This window comes from Caenorhabditis elegans, chromosome I (assembly GCF_000002985.6).
Source record: "Caenorhabditis elegans chromosome I".
Classification (NCBI taxonomy): Eukaryota; Metazoa; Nematoda; class Chromadorea; order Rhabditida; family Rhabditidae; genus Caenorhabditis; species Caenorhabditis elegans.
This window is the reverse complement of record NC_003279.8, coordinates 3048706-3070597: the sequence shown is the minus strand read 5'-3', so window position 1 is coordinate 3070597 and position 21892 is coordinate 3048706. Positions and strand designations below refer to the sequence as shown.

Sequence of the window (21892 nt, the reverse complement as noted above, 5' to 3'; positions counted from 1 at the left end):
AAGGTTTTGCTTGAAAATCATAGAAATTAATTTCAGGAGCTTCTAGAAATAATGGCATCCAAGAATAAATAGCGTTTATTTGGTACGAATATTCCCAAAACGCTGTTTCTCGCCAATTTTTCAGAGTTTTCGACGAAAATGGCGATAAAAGTCCCAAAATGGAGGAGTTTTCGATAAAATTAAATGAATCTAATCCCGAATAATTGTTTCTCACTTTTTTTCAAAAGGAAAATTCACATTAAAACACTCTTTTTTTCGAGATATTTATTAATTTTAATAAAACCAAAAAAAAAAAAAAAAAATTAACTACGAAGCTCCGTAATTCCGCATGCGCGTGTTGTTTAGTGCCACTGTGTACTCTTCTCGGACAAGCTAACCGATTTATTTTTCTTTCGCAATTTTCAAATCCACCGCGCCACATTTTCATTTAAAAATCTCTTGTTTCAGATAGGAAAAAATGTCGAAAAACATGCAAAACACCTCGTACCGAAAGCTGGATGTGGACTCTTTCGACCCGGAACAGTACGATGAGAATGACGAGAGTGAGTCATTTGTGTACTTAAGGCGCGCGGAAATTATTGATTTTTCGTGTGCATTTGAATAAATAATTTGTTATTTAATTTTAGCAGTCGATACTCCTGGACTTGGACCCGATGAGCGCGCGGTTCAGGGATTTTTGAGCTCGAATCGGCTTGAGGATGCTCTTCATGCGGCTCTTCTCTCCCCGCCACTTAAAACCAAAGATCAGGTGAGATTTAATAAGCTTATTTGGGCTTAGGCATAGGCCTAGGCCTAGGTTTTGGCTTAAGCTGGCCAGGGAAGAGACAGAAAGAAAAATTTTCAATTTCAGAACGTAAAAGACCGCGCCACACAGCTCGTCACAAAAGTTCTGCAATCCTTCAAAAACGCGGAAATCGAGGCGACTGTCCAGAAGCTTTCGATAGAAGAAAGTGATATTCTCATGAAATACGTCTACAAATCAATGGAAATCGGCGCCGACGCGGCCGTCTGTCAGTCTTTGCTCGCGTGGCACGCTCAACTCGTCGCAAAATTCGGTCACGGAGCCATTATGCGTGTCTTCTCCGGTCGCCAACGTCTCTGATTTATTCCCGAATCGTTGTGTTTGCTGTGATATTCATTCCCCCATCGCTCTCCACATGTTTCTTGTGAATTTTGAATATTTTTTGTTTCGCCTTAAGCTTTATGATGATATTTATTTTAATTCTTTCTGATATTCGAAAAAGTTTTTGAAAGATAAATTAAAGCACCACGGAATAGTATCTATCACACGATTGAAAATGGCATCACGAATTGAAAAATAACAATTAAAAATCTGAAAAAAATTATTTAAGCAGATTCGTCGTCGGATAACTTCCGGGAAGAGATCGATTCGATTTCCTGGTGATTTCTTTTTCCAGGAAATTTTCGGAATTCAAATGCCATAAGATGACTGGAAATCGAGAGAAGTAGCAGAAGAGCAAGAGAAATGCACATTGAAACGATGAATTGAGAAATGCTCATACCAATATCCAACCAGCTACCCTCATCTCGAAGTTGGTGGAAGAAACACTGAAAATGCACGGGGTTTTAGGCGGAATTAATCTCAAACAAATTTTTACTGAAAAAATCGGGAATTTTTTTATTCGAAATTAAATATGTTGATTAATTTTGATTAAAATATTCAAGTTTTCCAAAAAAATGTTTCAAATTTACCAAAAAAAAATCTTTCTCGCTTTTTCATCTTTTTATCAAAACAAGTTTTTTTTTCGAAAAAAAACATTTTTTAATTTCCGAAAAAAAATATTTTTCCTTTTTTTTGCCGTCGAAAATTTTTTTTCAACTTTTCGTTTTAAAAATTTTCCAAATTTATTTGGGTTTTATTCTCGCTTTTTTACTTTTTAGTATTAAAAAACTTTTTTATCCGATTTTTTCCCAAATAAATTTTGAAAAAAAACAATTTTTTGGTTTTTTTTTTTCAAAAAAAATCCCGCTTTTTCCATTTTCGTGCTTGAAAAATTATTTTTTTGGCCTTTTTTCCGAATTTTTGCAGTTGAAAAGAAATTCGCTTTTTGTTCATAAATTCCGAAAAAAATTTTTTAACGAAATTTTGCTGTCAAAAAGTTTTTTTTTCGTGTTTTCATATTTTTAGATTTTTCGTTCATTTTTGGTTTTTCGGTTATTTCGTTTAAAAAAATTTTCTCGTTTTTTTCGGCAATAAATTCTGAAAACAAGTTTTTTGGTTTTTTCGTTTTTTCGAGAAAAAAATGCTGATTTTCGAATTTGAAAAATTAGTTTTTTGGCTTTTTTCCGGTTTTTCGCAGTCGAAAAAAAAAGTTTTTCGGTTTTTTTTTCACTTTTTTTTCAGCCGTGCTCACCATCGACATAAAATCAGTGAATATCAACGAAAAACAACAGAGTCTTTGAATGGATTCTTGATCAAATCGAACTATGGAAGCAAAAGCCGATGTGACGAGAAGAATCGGAATAAGAAGTTTTAAGATCAACAGAATAGCCATTGTAAATGGGCTGAACACCGAAATGAACAGATTCAAAGTGGATGGATTGAATGAATTGATTGATGCAAAGTTTCCGGTGCCGAAGAGAGGGCACAGGACGAAGGAGACGCAGACGACCGTTCGGCGAAGCTCCACGTATTCTCCGGTTGAAACTGCAAAAAAAATTAAAATTGTTTGATATTTTGAAGTTAATTGAAAGCACTTTTCGTTGAATCAACTTTCAGCTGCAAGAGCTCAACGTCAGAGAGATGTCCGAATTCGAAGCGAACGAATAGAGTTAGGAGAACGAGGAAGATGAGCATGAAGAGGGATTCGTAAGATATTGAAAGCAGGGAGTATGGGACCTGAAATAGTTTTTTTGTTGAAAAATCGACAAAATTTAAAAAAATTTAGATGAAAAATCGAAAATTAGGATTTTTTTTTAGTTGAAAACTTCAATTTTTTTTTTTGATTCTTTTGTCGAAAAATTGCAAATTTTAATTTTTTTCAGTTGAAAAATCTAAAAATTCTAACATTTTGTTGAAAAAACTCGAATTTTTTTGTTTAAGAATACAAAAAAAATTAATTTTTTGAAAACTATATTTTTTTTTCAAAAATCGAAACAAATTTGTTTTGAAAAATCGCAAAACCTTGAATTTTTGATGATAGACGAAAAAATGTGTTTTTTTGTTTAATTAAAAATTTGAATTTTTGTTGAAAAATGCAACATTTGGAATTTTTTTGTTTTAAAAGTTTCGAATTTTCGGAGGAAAAAAAGAAAATGTTGGAAATTTTTTTAAATTCGAATTTTTTATGAAAAAAAAAGACAAAAAAATTTAAATGTTTTGTGAAAATTGAAAATTTTCGAATTTTTCAATGATTTATTTTTTTGAAAAATCAAAAATTTTCAATTTTCTGACGGAAAAACGACGAAAAATTTAAAAGAATTTTTTTTCGAAAAAAAATTTAAAAATTATCGAATTTTTTAATATAATAAAACGAAAAATTTAGAATTTTCCTTGAAAAAAATTTTTTTGTTCCGAAAGCATGCAACTTTCTTCTAAAGGAATGAAGAAATTGCCGGAAAAATTGAGAAAAAAAATCCAAATTTAAATATATTGATTTTTTACGATTTTCTCACATAAAAGCATAAGGCGTATGCAATTAGACGATCCACAAGATATGGACCCGTGAGCAACGACGGAGCAATCACAGAAAGTGGGATTGAGGTCCAGGAGATCCATCGAGCAATTGACGGTGGCTGCAAACTTTGAGAACTTTTTGAATTTGATTTTTTTTTTTTCCAATTATTTTGAATTAATTTTTTTACCTTTTCAAATCCATAATTCACTACAGCAATCATAAAAGCTGTGGCTGATTGCACGTAGATCATCAGTTCAAGCATCCGTTGGATCCTTGTCAAGCAGGAACGACGAGACAGTCGGTGGCATAGGAATGCAGTGATAATTGGAGATAATATGCAAAGTGGGATGTGAGTAGAGACACCGACTGCCGGAAGGAATGGAAAGATGCAGAGAACGAGGCACAAGGTTAGCCAGGTTTTGGACCTGAATGGGACATTTTTTTTCTAAATTTTTATTTGAAAAATTTTCTTTTTTTTTCTTTTTTTTTTGAATAATAAAAATTCGATTTTCCCAAGAAAAATCAAAAAACCTTGAATTTACTGCTGAATTTTTATAAGCAATTTTTTCGAGAATCGAAATTTTTTTAATTTCCAAAAAAAAATCTTCAAAAAACCGAATTTTTCCAAAATACCTTCTAGAAAATCGCAATTTTCCGAAAATTCAAAAAAAAAAACAAATTCCTCAAAAATAAGAAAATGAAAGAATGGTCATGTGTCGATTTACGCAGCTCGTGTACTCCCCGAGGAGAAGTGGGGTTTTTTTTTTCAAAAACAGACCAAACTTTTTTATAGACACTATTTATGCTCCTGATATCGAATATCAGTGTAAAAAAATTTTTTTAAAAAATTCCCTGATTTTATATAAGTTCAATTTTTAAAAAAGTTGTCTGGAAGGTTTTTTGGATTGTCGGAAAAATTATTATTTTTTATGTTTTTTGAAACTTTTTTTTTATGGAAAAATACGATTTTTTGGGTATTTCGGAAAACTGCGAAATTGTGGATTTTTTTTTCTTATTTTTGAGGAATTTGTTTTTATTTAGATTTTTTGGAAAAATTGCGATTTTTTAAAAATATTTTGAAAAAATTCGGGTTTTTAAAGAATTTTTTGGAAATATTAAACTTTTTTTTCGATTCTTGGAAAAATTAGATTTAAAAAAATTACTTGAAAACGATTTTTTTTAGGAAATTTTAAAATTGCGATTTTTTAAAGGTATTTTTTTAAAAATTCGATCAAAAAAAATTTTAATAAGAAGTTTGTATTTTTTTTCGATTTTCGGATTTTTTTGTTTTCAGGGATATTTTCGGAAAAATTGCGATTTTTAAATAAAGAATATTTGAAAATTATTTTTTTTTGCAATTTTTCGATTTTCAGAAAAATTGAATTTTTTTTTAATTTTTAGGAAATTTTAAACGTTTTTTTTTGCTGAAAAAATGAGATTTTTTTCTGATTTTCGGTAAGTTTTTTGAGACGAAAATAGCGATTTTTAGGTATTTTTTAAAATAAGAAGTTTGTTTTTTTTCGATTTTCGGATTTTTTTGTTTTAGGGATATTTTCGGAAAAATTCGATTTTTTAAAAAATTCTTACAGTTTTTTTTTGAAGAAATTAGTTACTTTTGATTTTCGGAAAAATAAAAACTTGTTTTTTTTTGAAAAAAAAAAAATAATCTCGTAAATCCACACTTGCGGCACGGTTATCATGTGCGTGGCTTAGTCTCTGGCGGCAGAATTTGTCGTTTGAATGGATTTTAAAAATCATTGATTTTTTTTTTGAATTTTTCACATCGATATTCGGTATCAGGAGATTAAATAGAAAAAATATAGAGAAATGTTGAATAATTACCAATATGAAACAATCGGGTGCGAATAAAACTGCGGTAAAGCCATCAGCAAAACGAAAACTGCCGCAAGAAATGCTCGATCCATAAATGTTAGAACAAATATGCATATTGTAATTGCTGAAAATTTGCTTTTAGATTTAAAACAACTTTTCTAAAAAAAAACTTACAAAACCCTACAAATCCCAAAAACGGCTTCACAAAAACCTCCACCGATAGAACTTTGTTGAGCCAATCCGGTTGTGCACTCAAAGCTTTTACGTGTTCCCTGATTCGTTGTGTCAATTTTGAATGATTTTCCAGTATTGAGATCAGATAGATTGGGAGGATTATATAAATGGTTTGTGTCATGCTCAATGAGCAATAGGCTGTGAAGAGCAGGGAGCAGGCGAGGGGAATGATGAATAGGTGATGAGGCACGAGAAGTGACAGATTTTCTTTTGATGTTGAGCTGAAATTTGGTGATTTTGTAAGCATTTGGTATATGGTCGTATAAAAAATAAGTTGGTGGCCGAGTTTTTTTTAAGTTTGAGAATATTGGTGGCTGAGTTTTCTTAAGTTTGAGAAAATTGGTGGCCGTGTTTTTCAGGCTGTTGAAAATTGGTGGCCGAGTTTTTTTAAGTTTGAGAATATTGGTGGCCGATGTTTTTCAGGCTGTTGAAAATTGGTGGCCGAGTTTTTTTAAGTTTGAGAATATTGGTGGCCGAGTTTTTAGGCTATTGAAAATCGGTGGCCGAGTTTTTTTTTCAGTTTGAGAATATTGGTGGCTGAGTTTTCTTAAGTTTGAGAAAATTGGTGGCCGTGTTTTTCAGGCTGTTGAAAATTGGTGGCCGAGTTTTTTTAAGTTTGAGAATATTGGTGGCCGATGTTTTTCAGGCTGTTGAAAATTGGTGGCCGAGTTTTTTTAAGTTTGAGAATATTGGTGGCCGAGTTTTTAGGCTATTGAAAATCGGTGGCCGAGTTTTTTTTTCAGTTTGAGAATATTGGTGGCTGAGTTTTCTTAAGTTTGAGAAAATTGGTGGCCGTGTTTTTCAGGCTGTTGAAAATTGGTGGCCGAGTTTTTTTAAGTTTGAGAATATTGGTGGCCGATGTTTTTCAGGCTGTTGAAAATTGGTGGCCGAGTTTTTTTAAGTTTGAGAATATTGGTGGCCGAGTTTTTAGGCTATTGAAAATCGGTGGCCGAGTTTTTTTCAGTTTGAGAATATTGGTGGCTGAGTTTTCTTAAGTTTGAGAAAACTGGTGGCCGTGTTTTTCAGGCTGTTGAAAATTGGTGGCCGAGTTTTTTTAAGTTTGAGAATATTGGTGGCCGAGTTTTTAGGCTATTGAAAATCGGTGGCCGAGTTTTTTTCAGTTTGAGAATATTGGTGGCTGAGTTTTCTTAAGTTTGAGAAAATTGGTGGCCGTGTTTTTCAGGCTGTTGAAAATTGGTGGCCGAGTTTTTTTAGTTTGAGAATATTGGTGGCCGATGTTTTTCAGGCTGTTGAAAATTGGTGGCCGAGTTTCTTTAAGTTTGAGAATATTGGTGGCCGAGTTTTTAGGCTATTGAAAATCGGTGGCCGAGTTTTTTTCAGTTTGAGAATATTGGTGGCTGAGTTTTCTTAAGTTTGAGAAAATTGGTGGCCGTGTTTTTCAGGCTGTTGAAAATTGGTGGCCGAGTTTTTTAAAGTTTGAGAATATTGGTGGCCGATGTTTTTAGGCTATTGAAAATCGGTGGCCGAGTTTACTGTAGATGTCTGAAAATTGGTGGCCGAGTTTTTGATGCTGTTGAGAATCAGTGGCGGAGTTTTTTAGACTATTTAAAATCGGTAGTTGAGTTTTTTAGGCTATTGAAAATCGGTGGCCGAGTTTTTTCAGTTTGAGAATATTGGTGGCTGAGTTTTCTTAAGTTTGAGAAAATTGGTGGCCGAGTTTTCTTAAGTTTGAGAATATTGGTGGCCGAGTTTTTTAGGCTATTGAAAATCGGTGGCCGAGTTTTTTAGGCTATTGAAAATCGGTGGCCGAGTTTTTTTTTTTTTTTTTTAATTAGAAAAAATAGATGACCGAGTCTTTATTCTGAATTTTTCCAAATTAGTGGCCGAGTTATTTTATTGCAGGAACTTGGTGACCGAGTTTTATAAAACTTAGAGAAAATATATGGCCTAGTTTTTAAAAAATTTTTAATGAAAATTGGTGGCCGAGTTTTTTTTTTTTGAAAGTTGTTGAAAATAATGACCGAGCTTTCTTCGAAATTGCGAGAAATTGATGGTCTAATTTTTTTAAAACTAGATGGAAATCGGTGGCCGAGTTCTTTTTTCAAAATTGATAAAACCAGGTGGCTGAGATTTAAAATAAATTTTACGAAAATTGGTGGCCGCGTATTAAAGGAAAACCGATGACCGAGTTTTCTCAAAATTTCATAAAAGTTGCTGGCCGAGTTTTCTCAAAATTGGAAGAAATCGATGGCCGAGGTTTCTCATTCTCTGCCATACGTGACGTCACACAGCACAAATTTTCCCGGCGATATTTGTAGATCAATACCAAATTTTCACTAACTTATGAAGAAACGAGACAACTAGAGCAATCCACGCAACAAAACTGCAGCTAACCGCTGCTCCAAGCATCTGACGATCATATCGATGATAAAAAACGATAGCTTCTTTCATTAAATGAGCATTATCTGCAAATAATGACGTGGCAACTGAAAATCTTCGATCTCTTCCAAGTTGAGCCAATGTTGTACGAAGAGATTCCATAGCTTTATCGCCGAATTTTTCGAATTGACGAAACCATAAACGACGGGATTTCGCGTTTTTTAGAAAGATTATTTGTTCTTTGAGCTGCAAAATTTCTGGGTTTTGAAGGCTTTCGGGTATTAAATTTTTTGAATTTTTTTCCAGTGAAATCGCGCTCCAACGCCAAATGGAATAAGTCCGCCCACATAGACTGGGTCTCGTTAGGTGCAACGCCGTAAATACAAACATTTTCAATTATTTTTTTCTGAAAAAATCTATACTTTTTTTTTTCGGAAAATCGAATTTTTTTTTCAGGAAAATCGATAATTTTCCGGAAAAAAATCTAAAATTTTTTTGGAAAATAATTTTTTTTTATTGGAAATTTTTTTTTTTTGAGAAATATCAATAATTTTTTTTGGGAAAATCGATAATTTTTCAAGAAAATCGATAATTTTCCGAAAAATCTGTTTCGTTTTTCGGAAAATCGGCTTTTTTCCAGGAAAGTCGATATTTTTTCAGGAAAAGCGATAATTTTTCAAGAAAATCGATAATTTTCCGAAAAAAATCTGTAATTTTTTGGAAAATTTTATATTTTTTTTAACGAAAAATCGATAATTTTCCGAAAAAATTTGGTTTTTTTTGGGAAAATCTGGATTTTTTATCGATGATTTTCTGTAGAAAACAGTTTTTTTTTTGGAAAAATCTTCTCTGAATTAACTTTGAATTTCTCGATTTTTCAATGACGAAAAACGTGTCAATTTTCGGGCCCCCCATGCCCTCAATTCCTATCGAGACCCGACGTATTGTGGTGGAGGGCATTTGTCGTTGGAGCGCAATTGCATTCTGATTTCAAATTTCCAAGTTTATTACCTGTTTGAAATTTGCTTCAATCGCCTTAAACTCATAACTAGAGCCCTTTGAATTCATCATTTGAACTGGAAGAATACCCATTGAATTCACAGGAATCGGACATCCAATTAACGCCGAAATCAGTGGAGCCAAATCGATTTGATTAAGATCAAGTTTTGGACCACCCTGCTTTACTCCGGCACCCCATGCAACAAATGGAGTGAGCACTTCATCATCACTTCCAGCTCCATGCGATCCCCAATCAGTCATTCCGTGATCTGAAGTGAAAAGCCACGCGGTCTTGTGATCTCCGAAGAACGCGTCGACGAGGTGTTGAACTTTCTCGATTCCCGAGTCGACTACTGCAATCAAAAATGGATTTTTAATGGATTTTTGTGAAATTTTTGGCTTTTTAGTTATTTTTTCCCGAAAAAATGTTATTACGGGAACACAACATTCTGAGAATGCGTATTGCACAACAAATTTGACGCGCAAATATCTCGTAGCGAAAACTACAGTAATTCTTTAAATGACTACTGTAGGTCGATTTACGGGGTCGATTTCCGAATTTTCTCGATTTTTTTTTACTAATTTAATATTACCGGGAAATTGGTTTATTAAATTTTTTTTTTGGAATTTTAACAGATTTTCTTGATTTTTTATAGTCGAAATGCTTAAGAAATATGTTTAAAAATAGTGAACCTTTTCTTTTTGTTTTTAGGCAGTTTTTAGGCGGTTTTGGTCAAAAATTAACAAAATTCTGAAGATTTTAGCTTTTTTGCAAAATTTTCCGACAGATTTGCTCCGTTTTCAGCTGTTTTCAGGATTTGCTTACAAAACTTGGTTTCGTACAGTTTTTTCTTGATTAAAAATTTAATTTCGGCCGAAATTCGTGGTTTTTTTACAAATTTTCCGAAAGATTGCATATTTTTCGGCTCATCTCTCTCTTGATTCTTCACACAACAAACCTTTGATATTATCAATATATTGCCTCGACATTGGCTTATTCCCATGCCCATTCGTGTCGATTCCGAGTAAATGCAAGAAAAATATGCTTTTCTGTTCCCGCATTTTATCGTTCAATGCTTCATCGGTTTTCGCAGTTTCCAGGAAGTTCTGGAAGCTTTAACGTTTTATTAAGATAGTTGGTGTAGTCAAATTTTTTTCATTGTTTTATTAGACCCAAAATTGTCTGAAAACACCGAATTTCATAATGAAACTTCTTGAAAACTTCTAAAAAAAAAACAGTTATGACGGTTCAAAAAATCGGCTAAAATTAGTTAAAATTTGAAATTTGACCGACTTGTCACTTGTCATTTGACCGATCGACTTTAAAATACCTAAATGAAGTTGAAAACGCAAAATAATTACATTTTAAACTCAAAATTTTACAGTGATTTCAAAAAAATTAGTTTCCAGCCGCTTGACAAGTCGGTCAAATTTCAAATTTCAACTAATTTTAGCCGATTTTTTGAGCCGTCATAACTTTTTTTTTGAGAAGTTTTCAAGAAGTTTCATTATGAAACTCGGTCTTTTCAGACAATTTTGAGTCTTGTCAAGCGATAAAAAAATTCGACTACACCACGTTTAATTAAATTCCTATACCTCAAAATGCTCAAAAACCCATTTATCCAAATTAGAAGCATCTTTCGACGCGAAATCCTCCTCGTCTGCAGAATATGAGAATGATTCAGCGTTGGGAAGATCATCGAAAAGGTTCACAATATCCGGACTTCCCCACATCCAACTATACGACGATCTATTGAATACACTATCGAATTGAACTGGATTCTTTTTCCATCCTTTTGCAACTGCACTTATATCTTCAGTAATTCCAGCGAATATTGCCACGTGGCCCGGCCGGGATTCCGTTGGGATATGAGAACGGGATAGTCCATAGATTCCCTGAATAATAAATTAATAAATTAAATGTTTTATTATCGATTTTCCAATAACCTTTCTCTCATTCATAATTGAATGTAAATATGGAGATTTGTCGGGATATTTATTAAATGTGTCATATCGTAAGCCGTCTGTAATTCGATTTTATTGAAAAATAACCATAAAACCTTGAATGTAATCGAAAAACCTGCTGAAATTATAAAAATCCGTTTTGCAGGAGCCTCCTGACTATTTATAAATTGTGGAGGAATCCCATGAACCAGGGGGCTTGTGTAGTAGACATCGAAAATTGAATAAATAAGGACGAGGTGCACAGTGATGCTGGCGATTAGAAACTTCCACGACATTAGGGGATATTTATCCCCGTATTAATATAAATTATTTCTTCTTCTTCTCAAATGTTTAAAGTGGGGAAAGAGCAAGTGTAAAGTACACGTTGTTGCTCGATTGCTCTGCGCCGGCCCGGGGACGAGGGGACGAGGTGTCGGATTCTAGGCCATTTATATTTTTATTTAATTCTCGCTGATTAATACTAACGTTTACTATTTAAAAAATCAATTTTTCTCGAATTTTTCGCTTGAATAATCAAATGATAGGATATCCAATCGTATTCCGATGCTGTGAATGCACTGTCGAAGAGCGTAAGTGCCAGAAATATCGATTTTTACACAATTTTTTCTTTTTTAGAAACTATGGAGCACTTGGAAAGTCACATTTGGAGCCGGCATTTGCAAGCTTTTCCGTTTAAATGTGCATATTGTGATTTTCCGGCACTCAGTGCGATTAGTTTAATGGATCATTTCGCTCAGAATCATTCGGATGTGGCTGTAAGTTTAAAAATAACTTAAAACTGGAGTTTTCCACGAAATTTAATTTTTTTTTTGCTTTCAGATCGTAGAATTCAAGCGAAACCTGGAGGATGAGAAGCGTTTCCGGAAAATGGTTGCCGATTCGATTGCAATTGAAATCGATGAAACTTCGCAACAAGATTCGAGCACACAGATGACAGTTCTACAGCCGATGGTTCGAAAATTTGCAGAATTTGAATTGATTTCCGAATAAAATCGATTTTTTTTAAATTTTCAGATGCAGCAAGGCACCGCACAAATGATATTATTACCGCCGGAGGGTAGCCAATATGATGTTAGTTTCAAAAAAATAAATTTAAACTTTTTTTTTTATTTTCTAGTTTTTCAGGAAATTGTGGATCACCGAGGGCCTGATGAAGACGATTTTGGAGTTCTGGATGATGATGAGAATATAGAAGGTTCATGGAAAATCGATAAATTCAGAAAATACAGGAAAAAATATAGGAAAAATCAAAAATTTGCTCGAAAAATCAATTTTTAAAATGTCATTTTCAGCTGGAACCAATGATTTTTGTATGAAAATTGCTTCCAAAAATACTTCCAAAAATATTTTTCACTTTCTTAACCAAAAAACCCACAGAAACCGGAAAAATTGAAAAAAAAAATCTCCAAAAATACTGCTTGAACAGTTTTTAAATTTTTTTAAACAAAAAAAACCACAGAAAACAGAAAATTGAACAAAAAAAAATCAAAAGAAAACTTTTCCAAAAAATTTTTAAAATATTTTTTTTTAACGGTTAACGGTTTTTAAATTTTTTTAACAAAAAAAACGCAGAAACCGACAAAAAATTTTTTAAAAAAACCAAAAAAAATTTTTTTTTGTAATTTTGAAAAACAACCTTTGGAAATTCTTTTCAAATAATATTTTAAAAATCAAAAAAAAACCAAAGAAATAGAAAAAAATTTGAAAAAAGAGCTTTCAAAAATCTTTTTTAAAATATTTTCTTAAACTAAAAAAACGTTTAAGAACCGAAAACCAATAGCAACTTCAAAAATTAACTACAATAAATCAACTTTTAAAATAAAAATGTAAAAAATGTAAAAATAAACAAAAAAAACATTTTTTTTTAACTTTTTTGAGCCAAAAAAAAAATTTTTTAACTGACAAAAAATTTACTTTCAAATAATTTTAAAAACCAATTTTTATCCAAAAATTCACCAGAACAAATTGCAGAACTAATTGACGACGATGATGATGACGATTATATTGATGAGCTCGGAAATCCGGTATTTATTGGAGCTCACGACGATTCTGATTACATTTTGGAAGATGATCTATCACCACAAGGACCAATTCGAAGTAGTAATAACTATGTACGACTGAATTTCAAATTTATTTTAAATATCAAAATTTTCCTTTTTTCCAGCATTTAAAATATATAAGAACTCGAAGAATGGACAAACTCATTGATAATGTGGTGGTCAACGCGACGCAACGGGATTCTCCGGAACAAGTAAAAATTTTTTAAATTTAAATATTTTGAAATTTCAAATTTAAAAAAATCCTAATTTTCAGGAGGATTGTTCCACGAGCGGAGTCGCATTTGCAGATGGTCAGACGAATAGTGGAAAAATGGGAAGATTCAGTTGTGATCGGTGTTCTAGGACATTTAAAGTATGGGGAAAATTTAGAAGAAAAAAACAATTTTTTTGGAAATTTCATAAAAACAGTGATTAAGTGTGATTTTTTTCGAATTTTTTTTTGAATATTACAGCTTTTCGAATTTTCAGAAAATTGGAAGATTTGTTGAAAATTACAAAAATATCACATTTCTGAATATTTCTAAAAGCCTAAGTGTTATGTATAATTTTCACAATTTTCAAAAATTGAAAATTCATGGTGCCGAAAAATTCTAATATTTTAAAAATTTGCAGATTTTCAAATCTTCAGAAAACTACAAAAATTTAATATTTCTAAAAATTCTGAAAGCCGAAAAATTCCAAAAATGTTGAATTTTTAATATTTTCGAATTTTTAAAAATATTCAAAAATTAAATGTTTCCGAAAAATTCTAAAAGCCGAAAAATTTTTCGAAAATTTTCTGAAAATTCAGGAAGCCAAAAAAGTCTAACATTTTCAAAGATTTCAGTTTACCTAATTTTTAGAAAATTGAAAATTACAAAAAATATCGCATTTCTGAATATTTCTAAAAGCCTAAGAATTTTCAAAATTTTCAGAATATTGAAAATTCGAAAACCGAAATATTCTAACATTTTCGAAATTTAAGCTTTAAAAATCTTCAGAAAACTACAAAAATTTTGAAAATTCCAAAAATGTAATATTTCTAAAAATTCTGAAAGCCGAAAAATTCCAAAAATGTTGAATTTTCAATATTTTCGAATTTTCAGTCAGTATAAATTTTTGAAATTGTTTAAAAATTTAATATTTCCGAAAATATTCAAATTTTCAGAAAATTAAAAAAAAATCTTTTTTTTTGTTGAAAATTCGGAAAATGTTCAGTTTACCAAATTTTTAAAAAAATTGGAAATGTTGAATTTTTAAACATTCCAAAAATTTAATATTTCTGAAAAATCTGAAATCCGAAAAATTCCAAAAATTTTGAATTTTTCCGCTTTTCGAATTTGAATTTTCAAAGAATTAAAAATGTTTGTAATTTTCTGAATTTTCGAAAAGCGAAAAAATCCAATAAGTTTGAATTATTGAATATTGCAAAAAATAATAAAAATAAAAATTTGCAAATTTTCTGAAAATTACAAAAAAATCTGTTTTTTGTTGAAAATTCGAAAAAAATCTAAAATTATTGGATTTTTTCCAGTTTTCAATTTTCAGAAAATTACAAAAAATTCAAGAAATCAAAAATTCTAATAAATTTGCATTTTTAAATATTACAAAAATTTAATATTTCCGAAAATTCTAAAAACCGAAAAATTCGAAAATGTCAGAAATAAGGACATTAATTTGAGTTTTCTAAAGCCAAAAAAAATTGTTAAACTGCAAAATTGAGGTTTTCTTTTCAAAAAAATGTTGCAAAACATTTATTTTTTATTTTGAAAATTTGAAAAGCCGAAAAATATCAAAAATTTTGAATTTTCAGCTTTTCAAATTTTTTAGAAAATTACAAAAATTTAAAATATTTTAATTTTTGAATCTTCCGAATATTCAATATTAAAAAAATCCGAAAAACCTGCAAAATCGAAATTTCTTTTCAAAAACAAAACAAATAATGTTTCAGTACCAATCCAAACTGGATGAACATCGTCGAACACATCTCGGAGTAAAACCATTTCAATGTCACTACTGTACCCGCCAATTCTCTCAACGTGGAGCTCTTAAAACACACATGAGATTACATACAGGAGAACGTCCATTTGTATGTCAATGGGAATGTGGAAAACAATTTGCTTCTTCATCTGCAAAAAGTCATCATGAAAAGACACATAGTGGAGAGCGACCGTATATTTGTAATGTTTGTGGAAAAAGTTTCACGAAGAATTCACATGTTATTCGGCATCTTAAGGTTGGGATTTTGTAGTACTCGTGGACAAGAAATTGAAACAAAATATCGAAAATAAAATTTCCAGATTTTTTTTTTGAAATCTAATAATCGGAAAAAATTACAGAACAGGAAGAGATTCGATTTTGATAAATTCCCAACAAAAAAATCTGAAAACGAAATTTTTTTTTGAAAATTAATTTTTTTAAATTGTAACATTACAGAATCCTCTTTTTTCCTCTTTTTTCCATAAGATTTATCAAAAAATACTGGTTTTTTTTTTAAAAAAAAACGTCGAAAAATAACAATTTTCGATTTTTTAAACGTTTTTTTTTTGCGAAAAAATGACTGTAAATTTAAATTTTGATGGAAAAAATGGAAAAAAATATAGAGAAAATAAAGAAATTGTCGATTTTTATGAGAAAATGTATAGAAATTACTGAAAAATTGAATATTTCCGGCAAAAAAAAAACAGAAAAACGAAAATTTTTGATATTCGCTTTTTTTTTGAAAATCAAAATATTTATGGAGAAAAGGAGGATTTTTTGGAAAAAAAATGGAAAAATAAAAATTTTCGATTTTTTAACGTTTTTATTTCTGAGAAACAAATGACTGAAATTTTGAATTTTGATCGAATATAGAAAAAAAAAACTAACATTGTAAGAGAACATACGGCGATATATAGATTTTCAAAAAAAAGACGATTTTTATAAGAAAAAGTATAGAAATTACTGAAAAATTGAATTTTTCCGGAATTTTTTTTCGCTTTTTTTTTGAAAATCGAAAAATTTATAGAAAAAAAAGAGGTTTATCCAAAATTTGAAAATTTGAATTCTTTACAATTTTTTTGTCGAAAATCGAAAAGCCGACCCTATTTATGCTCCTGCTGAATATCAATGTGAAAAAATTCAAAAAAATTTCCCTGATTTTATATTAATTTTTTGAAATCCGAAAGTCCTAATTTTAAATTAAAACGATAAATTTTGCCGCCAGAGACTAAGCCACGCCCATGATAACCGTGCCGCAGGTGTGGATTTACAAGATAATATTTTTAATCTATTTTTATTTAATTTTCACACCAATTTTCCCGCTTTTTCGTTGTTCACATTGAAATGCTGTGACTTTCTTTAATTGATGGCTTTTTATTAATGAAAACAACTAAAATTACATGAAATTTTATATTTTAGCAGAAGTTCGGAATTTCATTTGTTTTAATTAATAAAAAGCCATAAATTATGGGAAATCACAAGAATTTCAATCTAAAACTACGAAAAATCGGGACAACTGGTATGAAAATTAGAAAAAATGGATGAAAAATATTAATCTCTCGTAAATCCACACCTGCGGCACGGTTATCATGGGCGTGGCTTAGTCTCTGGCGGCAAAATTTGTCGTTTGAATTTAAAATTAGGAGTTTCAGAATTTAAAAAATTAATATAAATCAGGGAATTTTTTTTTGAATTTTTTTGCATTGATATTCGGTATCAGGAGCATAAATAGGGTATGTAGAAAAATTTTGAAAAAAAATTCAAATTTTTGACAGAAATTGGCTTATTTTTTTCGAACTTTCAAAAAAATGTCTGAAAATCATATTTCAAAAATGATTTTAAATTTAAAAGATACCCTTTTTTCCAGAACATTCACAATCGAGAACTGGCTCAACAGGATGCAATGCTACGTGGCGACGATGTCCAATCGACCGATGAATCTTTAAATATTGTAAATATTTTTAAATATAAGATTATTTTTATTTTTTCTGAAATTCTCAACAAAAAAAATCAGAATTTTATTTTCAGGGCTCCGCGCGAAGTCAGATGTCCGATATAGAGCCACGTGGCAAAGAGATTGGTGTAGTGCATGATATTGTTGGTAAGTTTTTGAAGGAATTGGGAATATTTTAGAAAAATTGAAAAAATTGAATTTGGAGTATTAGAAAAATTTCAATGTTTTTGAAATAATGATGGAAAAGTTTTTTAAAAAATTATTCGGGAAAAGTTGTGAAAAAAACCAAAAAATTTAAATATATTTATTTTTAGAAATATAATATATTATTTTTTTAGGATTAGGGATTTCATGTTAGTCATCCAATTTATAATTGACATTTAAAAACAAAATTTTTGGGGTAAATTGAAAAAAAAAATTGTGTTTTAAATTCGAAAATCGAGATCCCGTGAATCGACGCAAGAGCTACAGTAGTCATTTAAAGTATTACTGTAGTTTTCGCTACGAGATATTTTGCGCGTCAAATATGTTGTGCAGTACGCATTTTCAGAATTTTGTGCACCCGTAATAATGAAAATATTTTTTTTTTTCAAATTTCTACATTTTCAGACTTTTTTTTTTGAGATTTTTGGAACATATATTTTGAAGGATGTATATTTTAAAAAAATTGAAAATTTGGAGTGTTAGAAAAAATTTCAATGTTTTTGAAATGATATTGGAAAAATTGAAAAAAAAAATTATTGGGGAAAAGTTGTGAAAAAGTCTAAAAATTTAAATTTTTAAGCTTTTTTTTCCAACCCGATTTTTAAAAAATTTTTTGATCATTATTTCAAAAAAAAACCGAAATTTTTCAAACACTCCAAATTTTCCAATTAAAAAAAAACAAATTCCTTCAAAATATATGTTCCAAAAATCCCAAAAAAAAAGTCTGAAAATGTAGAAATTTAAAAAATTTTATTTTCATTATTACGTGAACACAAAATTCTGAAAATGCGTATTGCACAACATATTTGACGCGCAAAATATCTCGTAGCGAAAACTACAGTAATTCTTTAAATGACTACTGTAGCTCTTGCGTCGATTTACGGGATCTCGATTTTCGAATTTAATTCACATCATGAAAATGAGATCCCGTAAATCGACACACACAAGAGCGCTACAGTAGTCATTTAAAGAATTACTGTAGTTTTCGCTACGAGATATTTTGCGCGTCAAATATGTTGTGCAATACGCATTCTCAGAATTTTGTGTTTCCGTAATAAAAAACACAATTTTTTTTTCAATTCCCTCCAAAAAATTTTATTTTTAAATGTCAAAGTATAAATTGGATGACTTACATTAAATCCCTAATCCCTCACCCCATCTCGAAATTGAAATTTTAATCCAAAAAATTCGTTTTTAAAAATTATAAGTCAAAATTCTGCAAAATTTGATTATTTTTTTCCAGAACAAATCCACGAGGAGCGGAAGGACTTTATGCGGCTCTGATTGTCTCGGCGATTTATTTTATTTTTTTGTTGTTGAAAATTGTACATTTTTTCAGTTTTCCAATAAATTGTTTTTCGAATTTCAATTTTTTCCGATTTTAGAAATAAAACTAAGCTTTTTGGATTTTTTTAAACATTGAAACATAGAAAAATTCCGAAAAAAAATCAAGAGAACAGAGTAAAAAAGCTCAAAAATCGATTGAAAATGTTTGCGCGTAGAATATACACAAAATGAAAAAATTTTAGAAATTTTCTGAAGTTAAACAATTTTTGAGCTTTTTTCAGTACGCGTATAAAGGTGGTGCAGCCGAATTTTGTTTTATTGCTTTATTAGACTCAAAATTGTCTGAAAACACAGAATTTCATAATGAAACTTTTTGAAAACTTCTCAATAAAAAAGTTATGACGGCTCAAAAAATGGCCTAAAACTAGTTAAAATTTAAAGTTTGACCGACTTGTCAAGCGGCTGGAAACTAACTTTTTTTTTAAAATTTTTTAAATACCAAATCTCGCCGTCCGTCGACTTTAAAATAACTAAATGAAGTTAAAAACGCAAGATAATTACATTGTATACTCAAAATTAGACTGTAATTTCAAAAAAGTTAGTTTCCAGCCGCTTGACAAGTCGGTCAAATTTCAAATTCTAACTATTTTGAGGTCATTTTTTGAGCTGTTTTCAAGAAGTTTCATTATGAAATTCGGTGTTTTCAGACAATTTTGAGTCTAATAACTTCAGAAAATTTCTAAAATTTTTGAACTTTTTTCAATACAGGTATTATTTAGCAAAATTAGCACATGAAACGCCAAATTTTCAGTAAAACGCTTATATCTCCGGGTAATATTGCAATTTGACGTGAATTAATACACTTATAAAGTTTCCAATTCGTTTTGTATAAGTCGAAATTAATGAATTCCAGCGCACACCGACCCCCCATTTCCGAGATTAGTCGCCCACGCTCCTCTTTTTTGAGTCAGCACTTATCGAAATAAGGTGATTAATAATTGAAAGAGAAACCCTTTTTCATTCATTTCTCTTTTTTGCACTTGCGAACTTAATACTTTTATTCTTTTTTTTCTTTTCATTATATTCCCCCATTCACTCATTTTCATTTTCTTCTGAGCTTTTACTTGGAGCTTTCAGGTTCCTGGAGTTTCAGCTATTTTCAGAATTTTGTTTCAATTTTTCTTCTGAAGACAGTCGCAATTTGATCAAGTATGGTGATTGTATGATTTATTTAAAAAATAATTTTTCGAATTGAAGCAACAAATGTCAAAATTTTGGTTTTTTTTTTTGCTTTTTTTTGGAAGTATCTCGAAGCGAAAACTACATTAATTCTTTAAATTACTACTGTAGTTTTTACTGTACACTTCGCTACGAGATATTTTGTGCGTCAAGTATGTTGTGATGTACGCAATTTCGGAATTTTGTGGTCTCGTAATATTTATTTGCGTTTTTTTTTTTTTGGAATTTTTTTCAGAAGTTTTTATCACTTGAGAAATTAGGTGAGAAAACGTTTTCCTGGTTTATAATTAATATTTATTTTTTTTAGTTCAGGCTAGAAATTTTCGCAGAATTTTTTAATTTTTCATAAGGAAAATTAGACAAAAATTTAGAATATTGGAAGATTTTAGGTTAGAGGCCTAGAAAAACTGAAAAAAAATGTACACGAGATTTGTAAAAAATCTGAATTTTTCAAAAATTACCGTTTACCTTCAAATAAAAATTAAGCCTATGCCTTTGTCTTTTCCTTTGCCTATGCCTATGCCTATGTCTATTCCTATGCATTTGCCTATGCCTATGCCTATGCCTAAGCCTAAGCCTAAATTTTCATAGCGGAATTTCAAAAGTCGAACGCTCATTATTTTCAGTTTTTGACCCTAAACTTCAATTTTGTGGTTTTTTTTTTGAAATTTTTGATAAGTTAATCAGATTAATTAATATTTCCGTACTAATTAATCCGATTACAAAAAATTGAAAAAATTCTGACATTTAGCAAAATAGGTCATATGCAGAATTGTGCACTAACAGCTTAACCAAAAACTGGAAAATAATATAGAAAACTCGGCCACCAATTTCTTTTTCTGCGGCCACGTATTGTAATTTTGTCGCGAGAAAAAAAATCGGTGACCGAGTTTTCCATTTTTCTAGGCCACGTCTTTAAGCTTGTTAAAACCCTCCATTTTTAACAATTTAAAGGATCACATTTCTCTGACTCAAAGAGCAAAAAATAAGTTTAGAGAAAGCTAGGCCACCTATTTCGCGGCCACGAAATTCCAGAGTGTAGTTATGGGGTAAAAATGACGCCAATAAGTTTCAAAAACCAAATTCAAAAACATTGAACTAGGTGATCAGATCATATGTGTCACACGATTCAGAATTTGTGAATTTTGTGTCACTTTTTTAATTGGAAAATTATATTTTGCAACAAAAAAACTTCCTTGTATTCTTATCTCTGAACATTTCTGTGAAGTCCTCCAAATAATCCTCCAAAATAGCGGAATACGAATCACGTGGAGTGGGGGGGGGGGGGGGGGGGGCTATAAATAAGGGTGTTGTAGTAGGCACAGTAGGCGTGGGAACACCGCCCTCCTCCTCTCATCTCATACACAATCTTATCACCGAGACACGTCAATCATGTATTTTCACTTTTTTAGGTCATATCCCATATATCACATGTTTTTGCTATGTTAGTTTTGAGGTTGCTGTCCAATAAAATTTTACTGCTTTTTCTTTAGTTTATGAACACTTTAAAGCTCTTAAAAAAGAATTTTCCGTCGTAGCCTAGAAAACAAAAACTCGGCCACCACAGATTTTTCTCAGGCGTGGAATAGGCAAGTAGACAAGTAGGCATAAAACCCGAAAATCGGTGGCCTAGTTTTTTTCTTTTTCGTCAAGGAGCAAAATGTTTCTGGCAAATTCAAAAGCTGTGTTTTACTTTTTTTTTAATTGAAAAAAAGTTAAAAATTTCCACATGGCTGCGATAAAAAATTGGTGGCCGAGGATTCGATTTTGGCGGCCGCGAGACATAATCCAATTTTTTTTGCACACATTTCTTAGATGGAAGTTTTTTTCTAATGTTCAGCTGTGTTTCAATAGTATTTTGTGCATAATTGTTTGGAAAAAAACATATTTTTTGCTTAAAAAAAATCGGTGGCCGAGTTTTTTCATTTTGACGGCGACGGAGCAAAATTTCTTTGAAACATTCACCAGCTGTGTTTTACATTGTTTAGTTGAAAAAAAAGGTTCGAATTTCCACATGGCCGCGATAAAAAAAAATTGGCGGCCGAAGATTAGATTTTGGCGGCCACGGGGTATAATTTAATTTTTTTGTGACTAAATTTTCACATGGAGATTAATTTTTTTCCAAAGAAAATCGGTGGCCGAATTTTTAATTTGACGGCCACGGAGCACTTTTTTTTAGT

At 30.8% G+C, this 21892-nt stretch overlaps 3 protein-coding genes across 4 annotated transcripts; 2 read left to right on the top strand and 1 right to left on the bottom strand.

Moving 5' to 3' along the window:
• The first annotated feature begins 447 nt into the window (after positions 1-447).
• Positions 448-1273, top strand: arx-7 (Actin-related protein 2/3 complex subunit 5). Its single transcript, NM_001393172.1, has 3 exons — positions 448-542; positions 627-748; positions 851-1273. Exons 1-3 carry the CDS (start codon positions 458-460, stop codon positions 1100-1102), a joined length of 459 nt encoding a protein of 152 aa, NP_001379803.1. The 5' UTR covers positions 448-457; the 3' UTR covers positions 1103-1273.
• On the bottom strand, positions 1188-12904 carry pign-1 (GPI ethanolamine phosphate transferase 1). Of its 2 annotated transcripts, none has more exons than NM_001262367.2 (13): positions 11125-11371; positions 10992-11068; positions 10641-10940; positions 10004-10151; positions 9057-9397; positions 8008-8291; positions 5646-5926; positions 5481-5595; positions 3826-4063; positions 3626-3763; positions 2719-2860; positions 2376-2668; positions 1188-1569 (listed from the first exon to the last, which is right to left on the bottom strand). In NM_001262367.2, the coding sequence occupies exons 1-13, from the start codon at positions 11282-11284 to the stop codon at positions 1348-1350; spliced, it is 2739 nt and encodes a 912-aa protein (NP_001249296.1). In that variant the 5' UTR covers positions 11285-11371; the 3' UTR covers positions 1188-1347. The 2 variants fall into 2 exon arrangements, with proteins under 2 accessions (NP_001249296.1, NP_001249297.1); NM_001262368.4 differs by having other exon boundaries at positions 1195-1569; positions 3637-3756; positions 11125-12904.
• ztf-23 (C2H2-type domain-containing protein) lies at positions 11433-18550 on the top strand. Its single transcript, NM_058695.8, has 12 exons — positions 11433-11578; positions 11625-11764; positions 11829-11960; positions 12024-12080; positions 12135-12204; positions 12981-13120; positions 13174-13260; positions 13323-13421; positions 15000-15284; positions 16896-16979; positions 17057-17129; positions 18430-18550. Exons 1-12 carry the CDS (start codon positions 11527-11529, stop codon positions 18468-18470), a joined length of 1260 nt encoding a protein of 419 aa, NP_491096.1. The 5' UTR covers positions 11433-11526; the 3' UTR covers positions 18471-18550.
• Positions 18551-21892: the final 3342 nt, after the last annotated feature.